This window comes from Gorilla gorilla, chromosome 16 (assembly GCF_029281585.2).
Source record: "Gorilla gorilla gorilla isolate KB3781 chromosome 16, NHGRI_mGorGor1-v2.1_pri, whole genome shotgun sequence".
Taxonomy (NCBI): Eukaryota; Metazoa; Chordata; class Mammalia; order Primates; family Hominidae; genus Gorilla; species Gorilla gorilla.
In genome coordinates, this window is record NC_073240.2 from 52,163,786 (window position 1) to 52,184,388 (window position 20,603).

At 44.9% G+C, this 20,603-nt stretch overlaps 1 protein-coding gene across 2 annotated transcripts in view; it reads left to right on the top strand.

Moving 5' to 3' along the window:
• Positions 1-18,126, top strand: part of GLDN (gliomedin) — a 66,656-nt gene extending 48,530 nt beyond the window's left edge. Inside the window, exons 5-10 of one of the 2 annotated variants that reach the window (XM_063698548.1) lie at positions 4,949-5,095; positions 7,584-7,712; positions 10,306-10,389; positions 10,487-10,612; positions 11,707-11,857; positions 12,455-14,371. In XM_063698548.1, the coding sequence (XP_063554618.1) occupies positions 4,949-5,095; positions 7,584-7,712; positions 10,306-10,389; positions 10,487-10,612; positions 11,707-11,857; positions 12,455-12,632 (815 nt within the window). In that variant the 3' untranslated portion in view covers positions 12,633-14,371. Of the gene's footprint in view, positions 1-4,948; positions 5,096-7,583; positions 7,713-10,305; positions 10,390-10,486; positions 10,613-11,706; positions 11,858-12,454; positions 14,372-14,394 lie in introns of those variants that run through there. The other variant, XM_004056184.5, reaches the window with a different exon arrangement.
• Positions 18,127-20,603: the final 2,477 nt, after the last annotated feature.

The window sequence follows — 20,603 nt, forward strand, 5'->3', positions numbered from 1 at the left end:
CTTAGAAAAGCTAAGAATGTTAGTGGAATAGCTCAGAGCCAGAGCTGGAGCCAGATGGTTTGTGTCCCGGCTCTTCCGCTTACTAGCTGTATGCCCCTGGGCAAGTTATCACTTTGTGCCACAATTTCCTTATTTGCAAAATGGGGACAAAAATAGTATTAACCTCATAATGTTATTAGGAAGATTAAATGAGTTAATGTATATAAAGTGCTTAGAAGAGGGCTTGACACATTGTAAGTGCTATACTGGTGTTAGCTATTATTGTTGTTGTTTTCAAAAGTCGGGAAGGAGAAACTTTATTTTAGACCAAAAGGAAATCTAAGTGGAAGTGTTCTGTATTCATTTGGAAACACTAACTTAGATCTGAAGAGAAGAGTCAGAACTGAAAGAGACCTAAATGTCAATTGTGCAACCAGCATCTTCTATGAAGTCTGATGTTCCATTGCCTCAAAAGCAAGCAGTTTCTTTCCTTCCAGCTGCCTCTCATTTTCTCACTTAAGAGTTAATGCTGCAGTATCTTCTCTAAAAGCGAAATTCTTATAAAAACAGAAATGAAAGCCCTCCTCCTCCATATTTGTGCCTCAGGACTGGGTTTTGTGTGACACTCTCTGGCCCCTTTCCCCCGCCTTAGCAACAAATGATACTGCTGAAAATAAAACATCCTCCCTCACCCCATGTTGTGAAGATGAGAGTTGACCTCAACCCCGAGATATCACACAACTCCAAACTCAAATGCTGATGAAACCGTTTGTTTTGAGTGGGCGACACCAGAGAAAAACAGTAGAGAGCCACTCCTAGCACAAGTTACACAGGCAGAGTCCGGCCTTTCTTCTCTGGCAGAATGTGCCGACTCAAAGCCAGCCAGGGGTCCAGATCACATAGTGTCATAGTGTCACTGTGCACAGCTAGCATCCCTGACCTTCCCTGGGACAGGGCAGGGTAGAAAATGCCACACACAGGTTCCTGATGGTGAATCACTAGGTGGTATTTAATTTCTGACATATCACGGCGAAAGCACAGCCAGGGCAATTTTACCGACAAAGACGAGGGGATGCTTTGTCAGCGCTATGGTGGACAAGAGGGCAAAGGCAGACTCTATGCAGACAAAATGTCCCCCAACCCTTTCTTAATGAAAGCCATAAAATGATCATGCATTTCCCAACTAGAGTAAAAATACAGCCTCAAGCAAAGGCCTTGAATAGTGTTAAATACCTGCCCCTGTGGGGGGTGCATTACAACAGCTGCCAGGCAGCAGGAACATTTCCCTGTTTCACATATGGCCTTTCCAAGAAAGAAAATAAAAGACATAAGAGGAAGAAAGAAAAGAAAGGAAGGGGAAATAAGATGATGATGCAGAAGGCTGTTTGTGACTAGAATAAATGCCTGAAAAAGATATCCTTGCAGGAACCAGCTGATACCCTTTCCCTGAGCACTGCTAAAACTGGGTCATGTGAGACCTTTCGAAGGTGTCAGTTACACTTGGTGCACTGTGCAGGCTGGACTCTATGGCAATGCCCTTGTTTTTTGTCTCCTTCAGATAATGTGCCAAATTGCCTATTTAAAACACTGACAAAAGAACGTCTTCTCACAAAGAGGGCCTGGCAGAAGGGCTCTTCTCAAGTGAGTGAACCAGTTTCCACCCAGATGGCCTGATGACTGAGGGCCCGGAGGAGTCAATGCAATGGGATTTTGGTGCTATTGTGAGGGAGGTATTACAAGCCATGACCCCTCAAAGAGGCATGATTTGACCCCTATATCACTGAATCCATGGCAGAGCCAGTGCTGAGAGTGGAGGGGCCCCCTGCTCCTCTTCACATCCTCTTCTACTGTGCTCCCCCAGTTCCACTGGACGGGCAGCCGCCACCCAAGCTTACCACTGGTAGTGGTGAGGACCCTGGGGCTTCTGATTCCCAACTGTAGCTGAATTTCATAGTTTTCACTAAGGTTTTTTTTATTGGTTGGTTGAAATCTAGCAAATTTTTTTGTTCACTACAGTTTTCTTCTAACAGTGATCGACACTTTGAGGCTTTTTCATGCACTGCTGTCTTCCTTAGAATAGTCTGCAGACAGTTCCTTGAATATGGAATATGAACATGAATATGGAAGAGCAGAAACCATTTTGAATATTTATTACTCCTCTGGGGTAAATGAAAGGTGCTAAGAGCTCCAGGTTTGTGTTTTAGGGTAGGGGTCTCCAGGCCCCAGACCCATATCGGTCCATGACCTGTTAGGAACTGGGCCGTACAGCAGGAGGTGAGTGGCAGATGATTGAGCAAAGCTTCGTCTGTATTTACAGCCACTCTCCAGTGCTCACATTACCGCCTGAGCTCCCTTCAGATCAGCAGCAGCATTAGATTCTCATAGGAGTGCAAACCCTATTGAGAATCTAATGCCTGATGATCTGTCACTGTCTCCCATCACCCCCAGATGGGACTGTCTAGTTGCATGAAAACAAGCTCAGGGCTCCCAGTGATTCTACATTATGGTGAGTTGTATAATTATTTTGTTATATATTACAATGTAATAATAGAAATAAAATTCACAATAAATGCAATGCATTTGAATCATCCCCAAACCATCCCTCCCCACACCCCGGTCTATGGAAAAATTGTCTTCCACAAAACTAGTCCCTGGTGCCAAAAAGGTTGGGAACCACTGTTTTAGGGAATAATTAATCTGATGGCAATGCAGGGCATTTGGGTATGAACTGTGGGGTATTGTGACATGCTAACTTCCCCATCACTGAAATCTCTGCCACTTAGGCAATACCTCTGTTGAGCAATATCTCCAAGGGGCTGTTGTTAAAATGAGCACATATTCTCTGAGATAGGGTATCATGTTAATTGATCCATATCTGGCAATAGCTTTGTACAGTATTAGAAATAACTTCCCCTCTCAAGGACCCTGTATAACTATATACTCAAGAGTTCTAGTAGCCTTTTTATAGATTCCTTGAGATTTTCTACATAAACAATCATGACATCTGCAAACAGTCTTCATCCTTTCCAATCTGTATGCCTTTTAGTTATTTTTCCTTGCATTATTGCACTGGCTAGGACCTCCAGTAGAATGTTAAATAAAAGTGATAGGGTTAGATACCCTTATCTTGTTTCTGGTATTAGGGAGAAAACATTCAGTCTTTCACCATTAAGGATGATGTTAGCTGTAGGTTTTTTTGTAGATGTCCTTTTCCAGACAGAGGAAGTTCTCTTCTATTCCTAGTTTGTTGACAAATTAAGAATGGGTGCTAAATTGTATCAAATGCCTTTTCTATATCGTTGAGATGATCATATAATTTTTCGTGGTTATATTGCTAATATGCTGAGTTACATGAACTGAATGATTCAAATTTTGGACTCTCAGCAGGCACAGAGTCAGGCAGTTAAATCACTGGCAGATAGGTTTCATCCTTTAGAAACTTGTGTTGAAACTTTGTAATGATGGGTCCACCGCAGCCTTTAACCTGGGGCTAATTTAGCCCCACTACTAAAACTAGACTTTTTCAAGGACTCTACCCAGTATTTCAGTATTTGATGAGATTTCCCCATGGTAGCCGTGGGAATGAGAACTTTTTCCTGTGTGAGCCCTGAGAATTCTATAGCGAACAGTCTGTGAATTCCTTTCCCAGCCCTCTGGAATTCCCTCATGTGTAGAAGACATCCTTCAGTCACAGGTTCAAGGGAGCCCTCTGCAGATCTGCAGGGCTGTTTCACGCAGCTGTCTCCTCTCTGCTCTTCTATCTTGCAAATTCTAGCCGTCTCCTTCTCCCCAAACTCTGATTTTTGGCCCCTCAACTTAGCGAGATTGACAGGCTATTTGAGATCCTTCTCCCTGTGCCACTGGGAACTACCTCCCAGCAGTGGACTGGGACAATCCAAGGGTGCTTTCACTGCTCAGGGTCCAAGGCTGACACAAGCTGTTACTTAGACCTCGACTGGTTTCTAGCAATGTGCGGAGGACAGCAATTTCTGTAGTCATAGCTCCCTGTGAACAGAGGCAGAAATTTCACCCACTACCTTTTGTTCACCATCCCTATTAATGGTAGTCTTAAAGCAACTTTACCTGTTTTGCTATTGTGATTGAAAGTATTTTGCATTGGAATGTCACAGAAGAGGGCATTGGAGATGGAATCAGAGGTGCTTTGCTCTCTGACTTGGCAGCATCTGTTATAACCACTGTAGGCCTTAGTTTCAATATCTATAAAATGAGAGTAAGGAGGACTGCCTAGCCTACCACTCCAATATGTTGTGAGGAATAAACTAAATAATGTATTTAACACTCACTATTATGGCAGCAGACACACACCTCTGAGCATCACGGTTGCAGACTTCTCATTAGGCCTTCCTTACCTTCTTTCCACTGTTGCTGTCATCGCCCCCTCTTGTGGTTCACTCCTGTCTCCAACCTGTTGGCTCAGCCAAATTTCTCTAAAAATAATCCAGCAGGCCGGGAGCAGTGGCTCACACCTGTAATTCCAGCACTTTGGGAGGCCGAGGCAGGCGGATCACCTGAGATCAGGAGTTCAAGACCAGTCTGGTCAACATGGCGAAACCCTGTCTCTATTTAAAATACAAAAATTAGATGGGTGTGGTGGCTCACGCCTATAATCCCAGCTACTCCGGAGGCTGAGGCAGGAGAATTGCTTGAACCCGGGAGGCAGAGGTTGCAGTGAGCCGAGATTGCACTACTGCACATCAGCCTGGGTGACAGAGCCAGAGTCCATCTCAATAAATAAATAAATAAATAAATAAATAATCCAGCAGAGCCACCTGGAAATGCTGTTCTTTAATGAACGTATGGTCACACTGCTGCTCTAAAATGGTTATGAAATGCTGTGTGTTTGGTATATAAAACTGCTTCCCTGGAAAGCACAAAGCACAATAATATAAAGTGGTGTGCCAGAACTTTTTGCACCATAGGCTAATATGTCTTTTGTTTTTTTGGTCAGGGATACCTGGAGCTGCAGGAAATCCAGGGGAAAGGGGAGAAAAGGGAGACCATGGTGAACTGGGCCTGCAGGGAAATGAGGGCCCACCAGGGCAGAAGGGAGAAAAGGGTGACAAAGGAGATGTGTCCAACGACGTGCTCCTGGCAGGTAAGAGGGGTGCGCTGTGGCTCTCTTTGAGGGCTTGTGCACCCAGAGAACTGCCTGGCTTCCAACACCAGGGCTGCTCCTGTGTCTTCTCTCCTTTATGGCCTTATGTGGCCATCTGTTTTGCAGCATGTTTTGGAGTTCTTTGCTTTCAAAGAGGAGAAACATGAGCATGTTACTCCATGTGGCAAGACCAGATCTGGGATCTAAGTATAAGTGGTTCAGGTAATTGGGTCTAAAAGCCATGACCCAATTTCAATATTTCTTTTCCAAGATATATTGAAATCCAGCACAATCCAGAATAAGACAAGTAAGCAGGCAACTTACGACACCTCAGAGGACAACTGACAGGAAGCACAAGCGTTTGCTTCACTGATGAGGTTGAGCCATCCTCAGACCCTGATCCTAATGGCCTTTTTACATAGAATTGGGGCAAAATGTTGTTGTGCCAAGCCCTGGTCAACCTCAGTAGGGATGGCAACAGATTCAAGAGCCAAAGAAGAGACCCAGGGCCAGCAAATGTGACATGGGGCTTTACTGGGGGCTTCATACAGAGGAGAGAGTCCAGTGGTGGCAGGCTGGACAGGAGAACCACCTTAGGACAAAAACAGCCCAGGGGCCTTGGGCTAGATGAGCTAACTCTCTTACCTGCAGCCCAGGGGCAGTGGACTGAGCAGCCACTTGCAAACAGCATGCAATTTACCTGGCATTTTCGCTTAACACCTGTACTAGTCTGTTCTCACGTTACTATAAATTACCTGAGACTGGGTAATTTATATATTTAAAAAAAGTTTTAATTGGCTCATAGTTCTGTAGGCTGTACAAGAGGCATGATGCTGGCATCTGCTCAGCTTCTGGAGAGGCCTCAGGAAACTTGTAATCATGGCAGAAGGTGAAGGGGGAGCAGGTACATCACATGGCGAGAGTAGGAGTGAGAGAGAGAGAGCAAGAGTGGGGTGTGAAGTGCCACACACTTTTAAATGACCGAATCTCGCAATAACTCACTTATTACCAAGGAGATGACCCAAGCCATTCATGAGGGCTCTGCCTCCATGATCCAAACACCTCCCACAGACCCCACCTCCAACACTGGGGATTACAATTCGACATGAGATTTGGGTGGGATATCCACACCACATCAGCCCCCTCCCCTTAACCACCTCCACCTGGCAACCTTCACTTAACCCAAAACTCAGGGCCCTAATTGCCTGCACGGCCCCTGTTCCGTGGGATGGGCCAGGGGCGCAGATGTTCCTCAAAACAAAGAACAAAGCTCTGGGTTGGCAACTCCCAGATTCCATAGCTCTGAGCAGACATTCAGATGCATCTGCCATCCAGGATCATTCTAAGGATACACTTCAGTTATTGCCATCAGGGGCATTTCCCCTACAAATACAGTGGCTGCTTTTCCATCTCAGGGGAAAAGCAGACAGTTGGTGTTTGTGGGAGAAGAGGGTAAGGGGCAGAAAGCCACAAAGACAATAGCACAGAGGAAAGAGCAGGTGACAGCTGACTCTCATGGAGGAGCAGGAGGCAGAAGAATTTTAAAAGCACAGTGCTTTGGAGATCACCTATATGATAAAAATATAACATGTGAATATAACTGTGTAGTCAGTAAAGATTTATCAAATACCAGAGAACACCATTTCTGAATCAGAGACTTTGCTAGTAGCTGGAAATGAGGAAGACTTATCTGTCCTCAGGAAGCTAGGATGATGCTAAATGTTCAGAATAATGACCCTGAATCAGTTGCCCATCCAACCATCTATCCATCCGTTCAGACGTGACTGAGCGCCTATTGTTTACCAGGCACTATGCTTAGACCCACGTATCAAGGAAAGATTGAACTGGGTTTAGTACATTTTGTTTCATGAACAGCAGATGTTGCTATGCAAAACATGTATAATTTAAGACGTGTTTTGACAGGGTAATATACATAAATGTATTTGAAAAATATAAAATTTTATTACACTTCCGTTACATAGGAAATCTACACATCCAGAGTACCATGTTCCTCCACGCTGCTGACCAAGTGAGGGGTGATGACAAACCCTTCAGAAAAGCACCATCCCTTATGAACCCCAGTTGAAAAGACCAGGTCAGAGCAGAGGGTGTCCCCTGGAGGAGAGTGGAGAGGGCGTAGGAGGTTGGGCCACATCTGCTCTGCCTGCAGATCTCTGCCCCTTCCTGGTGGACAGAGAGGTGCCTCCAGCTTCTGTGGCCCCACTTGTCCACTTGTAGAGAGACTGAAAATGTCTGGCTGTGAGGAGGCAGCTAAAGAGACCTTAGCTGACTACTCTCTTCCCTTCTTCCCATCCTCTCTCCCTTCTTCTCTTCCTCCCTCCCTTTCTCTGTTCCTCCCTCCCTCCCTTCCTCCCTCCCCTTTCCTTCCCTTTCTCCTTTCTTCTTCTCTCCCCTTCTCTGTCCCTCTCTCCCCTTCCCCCTTCTCCCTCTTCCCTCCTTCTCTCCCTTTCTCTCTCTCTCTCTCCAGGTGCCAAAGGTGACCAAGGCCCACCCGGTCCACCTGGGCCCCCAGGCCCTCCAGGTCCTCCAGGGCCCCCTGGAAGCAGAAGAGCCAAAGGCCCTCGGCAGCCAAACATGTTCAACGGCCAGTGCCCAGGTCACCACCTCTCCGCTACGGGGCCCACCTCTTCTGTCAATTATTCCAAACTCTTGGTCTGCTCCCCAGGCTCTGTGACCAGATTTGTTTTAATAGAGGGAGGAGGATTTTGTCCAAAATGAGAGTTCCCTTCTTGCAAACTTCTCACAGGAGGTCTTTGTAGTCTGCCCCAGGGCTGAGGACCAGGGACAGTTTAAGAATTAGGCCTCCCACTCCCCTTCCCTCCTCCTGCTTCCTTCATTTACCAGCAGACCAGTCCTCCTCCTTGCTCTGTCCACCATCCCTCCCCCGTGAAACAGTCTGGAAAGCTAAGCTGCTAACTTTTTGCACTCTTGAGAAGTGAGAAGCTTGAATGATGCTCAGGAGATGAAGGGGAAGTTTGGATTGGTTAGGTCCTCACGAATAGTAACAACAGTGCTACATTAAGCCAGGCACAGGGCTATGTGCTTATTTAATTCTCACAACAATCCTATGATATTGAAATCATTATTGTGTCCAACTTACAGATAATAAAACTGATACCCCAAAGAGCTAAGGAACTTGCCCAAGGTCCCTCCAGGAGTAAGTGGCGGAGCTAGGATTCAAACCCAGCTCTGCCTAACTGTAAAGTCCCAGCTCTCAGGGTATCTTCCATTTAGATAGAAATTCACACTTTGAGACCTGACCCAAGGTCAAGCCAACCAAGAGCAAGGAATACTTGACCTCTGGTGGACTTGTTCTTTAGCCAATTTGTGACACAGTGGCCACGGGGTTGAAAGCTAACTGGAAATCAAGGATTTTATTAATGGAAAATACTTCTAGGGTGATGCTAGGACTTCTCTCCCAAAGGGGTGACCTAGGATCTGTCATCTAACTGAAACTATGAGGAGGGCCACTTGCGGCCATCTCCTCAATGGCACTCATAAGGAGGATCCTCACTGGAACTTCTCAGCCTTGCCGTGGCCATTGCTGTCATTTTCCTAAACAGTCTTGAGTTCTGTTTGGTGCACTGTTCTTTCTGGAAGACGTTTGGGGGCACACGGTCAGCTGTCAAAATGGGCGAATCTGTGCTTTCGAAGATGGCACCATCCCCCTCCCCAGCTCAGTGGAGCCTGATTATAATTCTGCAATGTGAGACCACGGCAGAGCTGCTCCTCTGCTGGGCTGCCGTGCAGTGCCTCCCCAGGCATTAGCATCAGCCCTTTGCTCAGCTTCCCTTGAAGAATGAACTGAGCGAGACCTCCCCTGAGAGAAGGGGGCTCTGACCCAAGCTTTTGCAGAATTCTAATTTGCCACAGGCTCTGCCAGCCAGTGACAGCCCTTGTCTGGAGAAGCAGTCTCCTGGGCTTAGCCTAATCTACCAGGGGGCTGGATCAGCAGGGGCTGGATGCAGAGCAAGGAAAATGGCTTTAAATGAAAGGCATTATCTTCCATTCTGCCTCCGAGAAATGAGTCTTTGGTTGCCAAGCATTTGCATCTGAACTTGGCCCTCTCTCCTGCTCCAACTCCACATCTTTAATACCCTGTAGTTCCCTAAGTGGAAACCCCAGTTGAAACTCCGGGGGCAGCAGTGTTGCCCATGGGAAGTTGTAACAGATCCCCGACACCACTCTCATCAGGTGACAGAAGGACTTCAGGGAAACACAGGCTTATCCAGCTAGAAGGAAGCTTAGAGATCATGGAGGGTCGGGCTCCCTTATTTTACTGATAAAGGAGCCCTTCAGATTACCCTCAAGATTTCCATCAAGCAACCACAAGGTGATTTGAACCCCTCAGGATTTGAGTGGGCCTGCGGTTCAGTCCATGTCCTGTCCTCTTCACCCTGGCCACATTCATCCTCCTCCCTCCTCTCCCTCAGGTTTGCTTCTGCTGCCCTAAGGCACCTCTTCACCAAAGGTCTAAATTCAGCCCATTCATTAAGGGGGACACTGATAACCCGAGGAGGATGAGTCACAGCTCAGCTGTAGCCTCAAGCCAACTTGAACCAGGCCCCTGTCAAGGACCTGTGTTTCTCTAGGCCCTTAGACAGAGACAGTGGGGAAATGGTCATGAGGGGACTCCCATGTCTCTGGGCTGGATGGAATCTAGATTACTTCTTCCTCTAAATCTGTGTTTCCCTGCCTGATGCCTCTCCCAGGAAGATGCTGCATAAAGTGGACCACCCCATTCTCTGGGGCTGCTACTTCACAGCTTCCACTAGCTTCCTTGAAAGTGAAAATCCTTCCAGAACAATGCAATCATGATAGTGATGCCACCTGCCAGACAGGCCAGGAAGGCATCAGCAAGCCTCTCATTTCCCCAAATTGCTGAGGCCTTGAACAGGCTGGCTCAGGCCACTTTGTTGCTTTTACTGACATCCTTTTGGGATTGTATTATCTTAGCAACTGTACTCCTAAAAAGCTTCCTGGGAACTCAACAAGCAGGGCGAAGAATTTGGAAGGCTATGATTTGGAGTTGCTTAAAAGCAAGCAACCAAGGAATCTGGTGATCTATTGCAAGGGATGTTTATGAGACTAGAGTCTGGAATGAGGTGGGGAAGAGCAGCAGCTATAAAGTCCAACAAATCTCACTGTGCCAACCATATCTGCTCTGATGATTATTGTTGTCATTTTAGGTGAGACTTGTGCCATACCAAATGATGATACCTTGGTTGGAAAAGCTGATGAGAAAGCCAGTGAACACCATTCCCCACAAGCAGGTATAGAAACAAAGCGTCCTGTCTTGAAATTCAGAAATTGAATATCTTCAAGTCATAATTGGCAGGTAAGTGACTTTCTTTTCTCTTCTTTTGGCAGAATCCATGATCACTTCCATTGGAAACCCAGTGCAAGTACTGAAAGTGACAGAGACATTTGGGACTTGGATAAGAGAGTCTGCTAACAAGAGTGATGACCGGATTTGGGTGACAGAGCATTTTTCAGGTACTTGCACTCGGCCTATGACCCATATCTGTGTGGTAACTGTATTTTTCATCTATTGCCTACCTTTGGGCGTATTCCATTTGTGTGTGTCTGAAATCCCCGGTAGCTGGTGTAATAAATGTCTCTTTATTTTAGAAAGACCAATAAGTGGGCAGAAAACTTTCTTCCTTTGAACATGCTGGTGGCAAGCCTTGAAGTTCAGGTCACAGGGGCATGAGGAGGGTAACCCAGATATTGCCTGTTTTAGGACAAGTATCCAGAAGGAAACAAATAGCATTATGACTGCAGGCCTCATAAACCTCCAAACCATAATGGGAAAAAAATGTCAGAGATGAAATCCTTGTACACCATCCATCTTTCTCTAAGGTTGCCGCCCTCCCGGAAGAGTACTTTTGGCCATCTTTCCCAGCCACCTGTTGGACAGAGAGCCCAGGGAGAAGGTGAAGTTCCACCTTGCAGTTACACTGTATCTGAGCAGGTCCCTAGTTGTACTGTCCCAAAGAGGTGTGGTCAGGAATTGCTAGTGATAGTAACAGTGGCCTCATTAAAGGAGGGGTCTGGCCATAATCACTGGTTGGAGAAATAGCTGAGAAGAAATCCATTCTTTATTTCATCAAGGCCAGTTATTCAATTGGGAACCTGGTAATAACTGCCCAGATTACCAGGATTTGGGGACTCAAAAAGAAAGTAATATTGTTCATTAGTAGTGGCTGCTGCACAGTGCAGGAAGAGGTGGGAGGAGGCAAGAGGTGATCGCCCAAGCGCCAAGTATCTGCTATTCCTGTTGAAGGCCTATGCCACTCTCATAGAGAGTTTGATAAACAGTAAAGAGTGGGGTGGGAGAGGGTGATACACAGTTCTCCCAGGAGGAGCCAGGCCAGTTCAATGCCTACCACATTTGAAAGACATTTCAGAAATCCATATGGAGAATTGGACTTTGAGCTTGGGAGTCTTAGACTCTTCACACTGGACAAGGGACCTTAGGGAACATTTCACTCTCAACTTCCCGCCTTTGAAATTCCTCCCAAGGACTCCCTCCCAAGCTGTGATTGCTGGAGGTAGGTAATAGCCTCTCCCTGGCTTCCCTCCTACAGGCATCATGGTTAAGGAATTCAAGGACCAGCCCTCACTTCTGAATGGCAGTTACACGTTCATCCACCTTCCGTATTATTTCCATGGTTGTGGGCACGTTGTTTACAACAACTCTCTCTACTACCACAAAGGGGGTTCTAACACCCTAGTGAGGTAAGTCGCACCACAGCGCCTTCTCACGCCTCTCAGGCAGCACCTGTGCTGTGGTGCTTTTGTGAGCAATTAGGGGTAGGGACTGTGTTTTCATCATCTTTGTGTCCCTAGGGCTGACACACTGAGATCAATCAGGGTTTGTCGACTGAATGAATCACAGGATATGTTAGTGAGCCCCATGGCCCAGCCCCTGCCTGGGGTCTGCATTTGTTGCTGGTCTGGACAGCCCGAAGAAGGTCAGAGCCAGGGAGAAGTAGACCTGGAGTGGTGATGGCCACAGCTTCCCCATCCTCTGAGAGAGAAGCAGCCCGAACTCATAGCTCCCCCTGGTGGAACGTGCTGCTGCTCCCTGATAAAGTTTTGTTTTGGAAAACTTTGGGTGTGGGGAATTTTGTGTCACAGCTGAGATCATTGAAGACTGGGGAATGAACCCCTAGTCAAGCGTCTCTGCCTTCAGATCCGTCTGTCATCCTGATGGAGTCCTCCCAGGCCGCCCTCTGCTCTCCCATAGGGAAGGGAGGAGGGTCACCTGGGTAGACACTGCCCAAGGCAGCCGCTGAGCCTTCCCCACAAGAATTGCTGACGTTCTGTCTTTAGGGTTCAAGAAGAGGAAATCAAGCTCTGGCCTTTGGAGGCAGAAGCAGGTCGTCTTGGGCAAATCAAGAGAGCAATGAACCGAAAGCCAGGACACCTGGTTTCTGGCTCCAACTCTTCTGCCTCCTCTATGGCCTTGGACAAGAGACAGCACTTCCTGTGTCTCCCTGTCCTCAACTAAAAACAAAAAGATGGACTACAGCCTCTGAGTCCTTCTAGCTCTTCCACTATCTGAAACAGTAAACCCAGTATTATGAATGCCACAGTCCTACTCATTCAAAACAAGAGACAGTGACTTTGAGGGAGGACTGGGTCCCTTCTCTCTCCCTCATCCTTCTCCTACCCTTAGTGAGGTCCAGCTTTAACAACCTTTGGCATTTGAATGCTCAGGTTAGAATGGGGCGAGTTTCCTAGTGTAATATGCGATATGATCAGACACATTGGACACTGGCGTCAGCCGCGGCAGGAAGCATCCCCTCCTTTGCCTCTCACTCCCATCTACGTGACACCCCCATCATCATCTCTACACCTCCCTGGCCACCCCATTTGGGCAGTCTTGTGCTAGTAGAAAAAGACAACTGACCTACCACCTGCTCAGCAGTCCACCTCTCAAGACACACTCTTTCCTCCGATGCTTCTCACTGAATCTTGTGGTTCCCTGCTGCCATGTTATATAGGGCTATTGCCACACGGAGGTGGCGTGGGGGGCAGTTCTGCGGTGGATAACCCCCATAGTGAGAACTGGCCTCTTCAAGGAGGTGTATCTTCTAAGGAAGCTAAGTTTGGATGCAGTGGTTAGGAGGCTGTACTGCTCTATGCCGGGCCACGGACTGGGACCTGACGGAGAAGCAGAGCTGAATTCGACCCTGTAATTGCTGAGAGAGATGGGTCTCACCAAGGAATGCAGCTGTGAGGTGCCAGGACTAGACAGGGCCAAATGGCAGCAGTAAACCCCAGGTATTCAGAGGAAGGAGAACTCCTGTGTACTGAGATGTGCAGGGACCTTCCCAAGCCTCACTATTCTCTAGTTTCTTCACGGTTTCTTGATAGACTTCAAGTCTGTTATGCTCAAATGCATATCCACAGATGCACACAGTTCATGTTTCTTCTGCTGCTCAATGGCACCCTCTGGTGTTTTCTTTTAGCCTAATGTTCCTGAATTTTCATTCCTGGAGTTACGTACCTTTTGAATTATAATTCACTTTTACGATACAGCCTAGAGTTGGAATCTGTCAAATCATACAGCCTCCAGGAGCTAAGGGGCATGAGATTCCATGCCATAGTTTAATGTATCCAGCCACTTACTTCACAAGAAAATGGTTTTCACAGTCATGACTTTGCAACAGCCCTTCTCACCTGGTGACTTTCTTCTTAACTTAGCAGGCTGTGAAACTCTTTTTTTAAAATTTCAGCAGGGAGTAAAGGAATAACCCCCACACTTAGAGTTAGAAACCCTAAGTTCAACCTCCGGCTCTGCCTCTTACTTGTATTCATGGGCCAGTTGCTTCTCATTTTTTGCTTATAAAATGAAAAGATTGGACTAGATCCTCTTTTACAGCCCCCTTGCAACTCTAAGAATCTTTGAGGGGGCATTTCAGGAGGTCAACAAACATCTGGGCATTAGTGAAGTGGGGGTCACATGGCTAGTAAGTGGTCACTCAGATGCAAATTCATTCTGACTTTAGTGATTATTCTCTTTAACACCACACCACTGTCTCCCTGTTGCCTCTGCTATCACAGCCAGTCATTGTCTCTTACAGCCTCACTGCTCACAGCATTGCCCAAGGACCAGCAGAGCAGGCGTTACCTGGGAGCTTGTAAGGAATGCAAAATCCCAGCCCTCACCCCAGACCCACTAACTCAGTTTAATAGAGGAGCCTAATAAACCACCTGTCCACAGAAACGGTGATTCATGTCTGCTTTTCTTTGTTTGCATATTTCAGATTTGAATTTGGCCAGGAAACATCCCAAACTCTGAAGCTTGAAAATGCCTTGTATTTTGATCGAAAATACCTTTTTGCAAATTCCAAAACCTACTTCAATCTAGCTGTAGATGAAAAGGGCCTTTGGGTTATCTATGCGTCAAGTGTGGACGGCTCGAGCATTCTTGTAGCACAACTGGATGAGAGGACATTCTCAGCGGTGCAGCACATCAATACCACGTACCCTAAATCCAAGGCCGGCAACGCCTTCATTGCCCGAGGAATCCTCTATGTCACAGACACCAAAGATATGAGGGTCACATTTGCCTTTGATTTGTTAGGAGGGAAACAGATCAATGCAAACTTTGATTTAAGAACTTCCCAGTCTGTTCTTGCCATGTTAGCATACAACATGAGAGATCAGCATTTATATTCATGGGAAGATGGCCATTTAATGCTTTATCCTGTGCAGTTTTTGTCAACTACCTTAAATCAGTGATGTGCTGCATTCGGCTCCCTTCAGCAAATTTCAGGGGTTTTCTGGGACCAGTTCTCCCCCAACAGGAAACTTGTTTTTTTAACGTCAGCCAGATATTTAGAAAATAACCTCATAAGTGTTTATATGGTCAATGAGCCCCACTTAGTGAAATAGCAACAGATTGGAAGTTGAAATGGCTGAGATTTGGTGATCTCCCCACAGCTGGCTCTGCAAGTTACCTCTTTCTCCTTGGGCCTTAGTTTCCCCATTGGTAATCTGAATTGGCTAAGATGATTGGGGAGATTTTCTGTACCTGTAGGTAATTTGGTGATTCTTGGTGGCTGCTCTTCTCACAACTTTTATGTATCTGCTTCTGTCGTTTAGCTTTTTTAGCCACATGCTGACCAAATTTACCTTTGAGTTGATAAGTCCAGTGGCTTGAGTAGTGAATCCCTCAGTGCTGACTTATATCTGGTTCTTTGAAAAAATGCATTGACTCTTTAAGACATCTAAAGTATCACATTATCCATAATTTATTGCTTTTTTTTGCATCTGCACCTGCCACCACAGAATAACCATTACCCTCAGCTGCTGATTGGGCAGCTCTGAGATTAGCAAAAGCCAGGGACAGCTACATGTTCAGGTTTCTTTTTTTTTTTTTTTTTCAATAAGCTATTTTTTTTTTTCTTTTCTTATTTTAAATAGAGAGAGAGTCTTGCTATGTTTCCCAGGCTGGTCTAGAACTCCTGGGGCTCAAGTGATCCTCCTGCCTTGGCCTCCCAAAATGCTGGGATTACAGGCATGTGTGCCTGGCCCAGGTTTCTTAATAAAACAGAATCATGATCTTCCAGGTTCCCTCCAGTTTCTGATCATGTTGATTTGTAGCTGTGGATCATGAACACTGAATCCTCAGATCACTCTGACTTCTTATGCTTCTCCTGTGGATCCACTATCAAAGTACTAAATGCTGTGTAAGTAGACATTAATCTGGCTGGAACCATGGGAAGCACTTTGCAGTGTTCAGAAGAGAGGCGCCATTTGTGGCTATTATGTAGAACTGGGCCAGAGCCAGTCCATTGCCTGTTTTTTTAAATAAGGTTTTACTGAGCACAGCCACACTCATTTGTTTATGCAGTACGGCCTGACATTGCTTTTGCTCTGCAACAGCAGAGTCGAGTCATTGCAACAAAGAGCATATGGCCCCACAGTGCCTAAAATATTGACCAGCTACCCCTTTATGGAAAAAGGTTGCTGACTCCTGATAAAGAATATAAAGTGAGCCTGATTCTTGAAAAAATCAGAACCAGAGCCTGTTTTGTTTTGTTCTAAACTAAGAAGCCACATAGGATGTGACTTGAGTTTTGAGTAGAGGGGAAGGCTGATAACGGCGTAAGATGAAGTGGCCCTCCACAAAGGCTGGTTAGGGGACTGTTCTTTCTCTAACATAGTTTTAAAGGATGTGATCTGGTCCCCTTGGATGCCAGGAGAGAATCCAGTTGAACTTGCTCCTAAATGCTCTTAAATATGCATATTTTCTGCCAACTCACTTCTTTAAACATCTTTCAGCCCAGCGCTGCGGCCCCCGGAAGGGCCACTGCGAATAGAGAGGAAGCTGGAAAAGTTCCTGGGGCTCTGCAGCCAGGAAGGGGAACCAGGGCAAATCTTATGTAAAGATTTTTCAGCAACTTGTCCCAATTTGTGTGTATTCTGAAACTTTCTCTTTGGGACCAAATTCATTCTCAATGGCCCTGAGTTCAATATATTATTAACAACAGTATTTTAAAACTTAGGGTTGAACTGGGCATGGTGGCACATAACTGTAATCCCAGCTACTTTGGAGGCAGGGATGGGAGGATCACTTGAGGCCAGGATCTCAGGACCAGCCTAGAGAGATTCCATCTCTAAAAAATAAAATATAAGAAAATAAAACTTAGGGGATATACAGATTTAAATATTCAAATCTCCCTGCTCCCCTGAAAGTCCCCAGGCAGCTGTTAATGACTTGTTTGTTGTGTTCTCAATATGATGGCTATTTGAAACTTCACCTACTTTTTCATTAGATTAGTTGTGCCATGTCACCTTAGCTTTTAAAAATACTCTTTTCAGATTCACGTTCTCTAACAAAGAGTCTCATGTTCAAGATCAATATGTCTAATATGTGCTGGTGTCCTTTTAAAGTATTTAAATATATATGTTGCTGTTGCTGAATACAGGAGACCAGGTTAGGAATATAGTTTCATAATAATAGTATATACAATACTAATTGTATATAAGGTAGCAACCAAAAGAGGTTGTTAATTAGCACATATTCCTTTTAGAAAAATGTTTCAGAAACCTCAGTCTTGATATCTGAGCTATCTGGGCTCCCTTACTGTGAGTAAGGGATCATGCTCACCACTGGAGAAGCTTACACCTGGACTTTTTTTCTTTTTTCTTTTTTTTTTTGCTATGACAGAGTAATGCTAACGTAAGGACAACTAAGTTTGATCAGTGTTTAATCGCAGTGGGTAATCTTATCTGATTGTCTTTAAAAGTGAAAAGGATTAAGATTTTATTCTTTCTTGTAAACATTACTTGATTTTTTAAAAAAGTTTTGGGCTCACTGCTAAAATAGAGTATACAACTGTATGTTTTTAAGTCAAGATACTGTTTTAGGAGTTTACCCTCTCATTTATAACCAAAGTTGTTCTAAAGCACTTTCCAAATATCTGCACTTCTGATGTCAGAATCAAACCAGATAATTCTCTAATTCTTCTTTAAACTAAAGTGGATAGCTTCCCACTGGAAAGTAAACAAAGCCATCCCTCCTAACCTCAAAGCTAGGCCACACTCTATTTCAAGGCATTTTCTTTCAGCTGATAAGGTGTCCTCCTGAAGCCAAGCAGGTGGTTCTGGTCTCCAAGTATCGTTAAGCACAGGTGCTATGACAGAAAAAGTTCTGGGGTGGAAGTTTTAAGATGAGGAGTTCTGATCTTAGGCATCTTAACAGTCACAAGGTGAAAAGTCAAATGAAACAGTACAATTCTTGATGAGTGAGGTGTCATCTTCCAACCACACAGAGGACGTTTTGGCTATGATCATCTGACGGCAAGTGAAGGAGAAATGAGTGATAGGGCTTTTCGTTTTCATCCAGATGCTGTGGCCCTGCGTTTCACAGCATTAAGAGCCATAATTTCCAACCTGCACAGATCCTGAACAACAAATGAATAACGATGAATGTCTTTTTGGTTGTAATTTAACAAGTCAAATAAAATAATCATTGCTGAGCACAATCACATGTTGAAACAAATGTGTTGTTATTTTTACCTCTTGTTAATTTATATGTAACATTTAAAAGAAAAAATCCAAAACAATATTGTGGTAGAATTATATTAGTTGCTCCTCTGTGGAAACTCAATTTGCTAGCTCCTTCTGAATACAGTACTGAAAAATTGTTGATATGGACTGTCTCTTCTCTATAAGAAAACATGAGCAATGGAAATCTAGTACTAGAACTGGGTTATACGTAGACATAAAGGCAATCAAGCTTTGCCAATTCATCAGCATGGGCAAGGCAATTGAGGACATAATATTTGAGGCTAAAAATTGAAAGAACAAAAAATTAAAACTGGATTTATGTGAATTGGGCAAGTCTCTTAATCCCTCAGAGCTTCTTTCATCTATAAAACATGTCTAAAAAAAGTAATAGTATTTACTTCCCTTGGTTTTTCTATGTGAAATGCTCTGATAATTATACAGTTCTTGGCAAATTATAATGTTACTTTTATTGTTCCTCCCTGCAGGGAACCAGAGTGACCCTGTTCTTTTTTTCTTTTCTTTTTTTTTTTTTTTTTTTATACTTTAAGTTCTAGGGTACATGTGCACAACGTGCAGGTTACGTATGTATACATGTGCCATGTTGGTGTGCTGCACCCATCAACTCGTCATTTACATTAGGTATATCTCCTAATGCTATCCCTCCACCCCACCATCCCATGACAGGCCCTGGTGTGTGTTGTTCCCCACCCTGTGTCCAAGTGTTCTCATTGTTCAATTCCCACCTATGAGTGAGAACATGCGGTATTTGGTTTTCTGTCCTTGCGATAGTTTGCTCAGAATGATGGTTTCCAGCTTCATCCATGTCCCTACAAAGGACATGAACTCATCCTTTTTTATGCCTGCATAGTATTCCATAGTGTATATGTGCCACATTTTCTTAATCCAGTCTATCATTGTTGGACATTTGGGTTGGTTCCAAGTCTTTGCTATTGTGAATAGTGCCACAATAAACATACGTGTGCTTATTCACATGGTGTCCCTAACCATTTCTGCAGCCCTAGATAAGGCCATAAGAACAACAGGGGCTGCTATAAAGACCCTGTTATTCTTATGGCCTCATCTAGGGCTGCAGAAATGGTTAGGGACACCATGTGAATAGTTTCCATGGGCTGAGACCAAGGACCTGGTAGATCAGGTAACACTGTCACAACGCCAAAAAAATGGTCCCTTAGTTATACAACATATTTACATAAAACTCCCCAAATAATGAAAAAATGGTTCAAGTACCTGTTACCTTGACCTATAGAGCTCCTTTCTAACCTTCCCTAGAAGTGCCTGTTACTGGACTTTTGTAATTGAAATATTACAAAGTGAAAAAGAAAAGTCCAAGGAGAAAATAATAGTCTCACCCCTTTAAGTGGACCATTCAGACCATGCATGTGATTTTAAGATCCCTAATCTTCTATCTATTCACTGTAAAGATTTTAAATAAGGATGAAATTTGTCTTTCAGTCCCGCTACTGTTTCCTGCAAACACTCTGCTATGATCCAGCTCAACAACTGAGTTAAGCTTTAATAAAGAAGTGGTTTAAACTACTTCTAAAATCAGATTCTTGTGTCTAGCAACATGGCATTGTCAATGTCCCAAGCTGCTTGCCCAGAGGCCACATCCACAATTGCAGGATGAGAAAAGGTCAACACTGGATGGGACCCCTACAGAACACTCAATCCCACTGTCATTTTAAAGCCTAGGAAAGTGAGACCAGAGGAGATTCATGACTAATTCACCCCACGTGCAGCTTCAGTGCCAGAGTCAAGAGGAAACACTGTTCCTGACTTTATGTTTTCCACCTCATCCCGCCGCTTCCAAAGATTGGATTTGGTTCTTATAACTGGAAAGTGGAAAAATTAACTTTGAATGCTTTTTAGGGCACTCCTTTTTAAAAAGCTATGTCTAGAGAAATATGCCAAACCCAGCCTCATCTTGCAGAGAAGTTCCATCACTCGGTAATGCCCAGCCTCACCTTCTGGAGCAGATACACACGCCCAAGTCCAGCACTACTTGTTACTCTCAAGATTACCACCACTGGACAGCCCTTCCTGGCCCAGCGCTTTAGAAACATCAAAGTAGCTGCCACTTGGTGCTCATCATCTCTATGCCGTGGTGTCTCCTGGGCAATCTGCACACGTGATTTCACTCAATCATGCCCAAGTGGAAAAGTCCTTAGATATCACCCCTTCCCTCTACGTGACGTTTAAATCCTCTCTACAAATGCAGCGAACACTGCGATGCACTCACAACTTGGATTCTACTTCAGAAAAGACATTTTGCTTTTGGTGCTGGAAGTGCTGTCAACATATAGCCTTCAGCTGTCAGCCCCTACAGAAATGGTCAGAGCTGCAGAGAGCCGCTTTGCCCAAGGAAGCGCCTCATCACCCAATGACTGATCAGTGTGAGAGTGTAAAGGCCTAGACATCTCAGCCCACCTTGGAA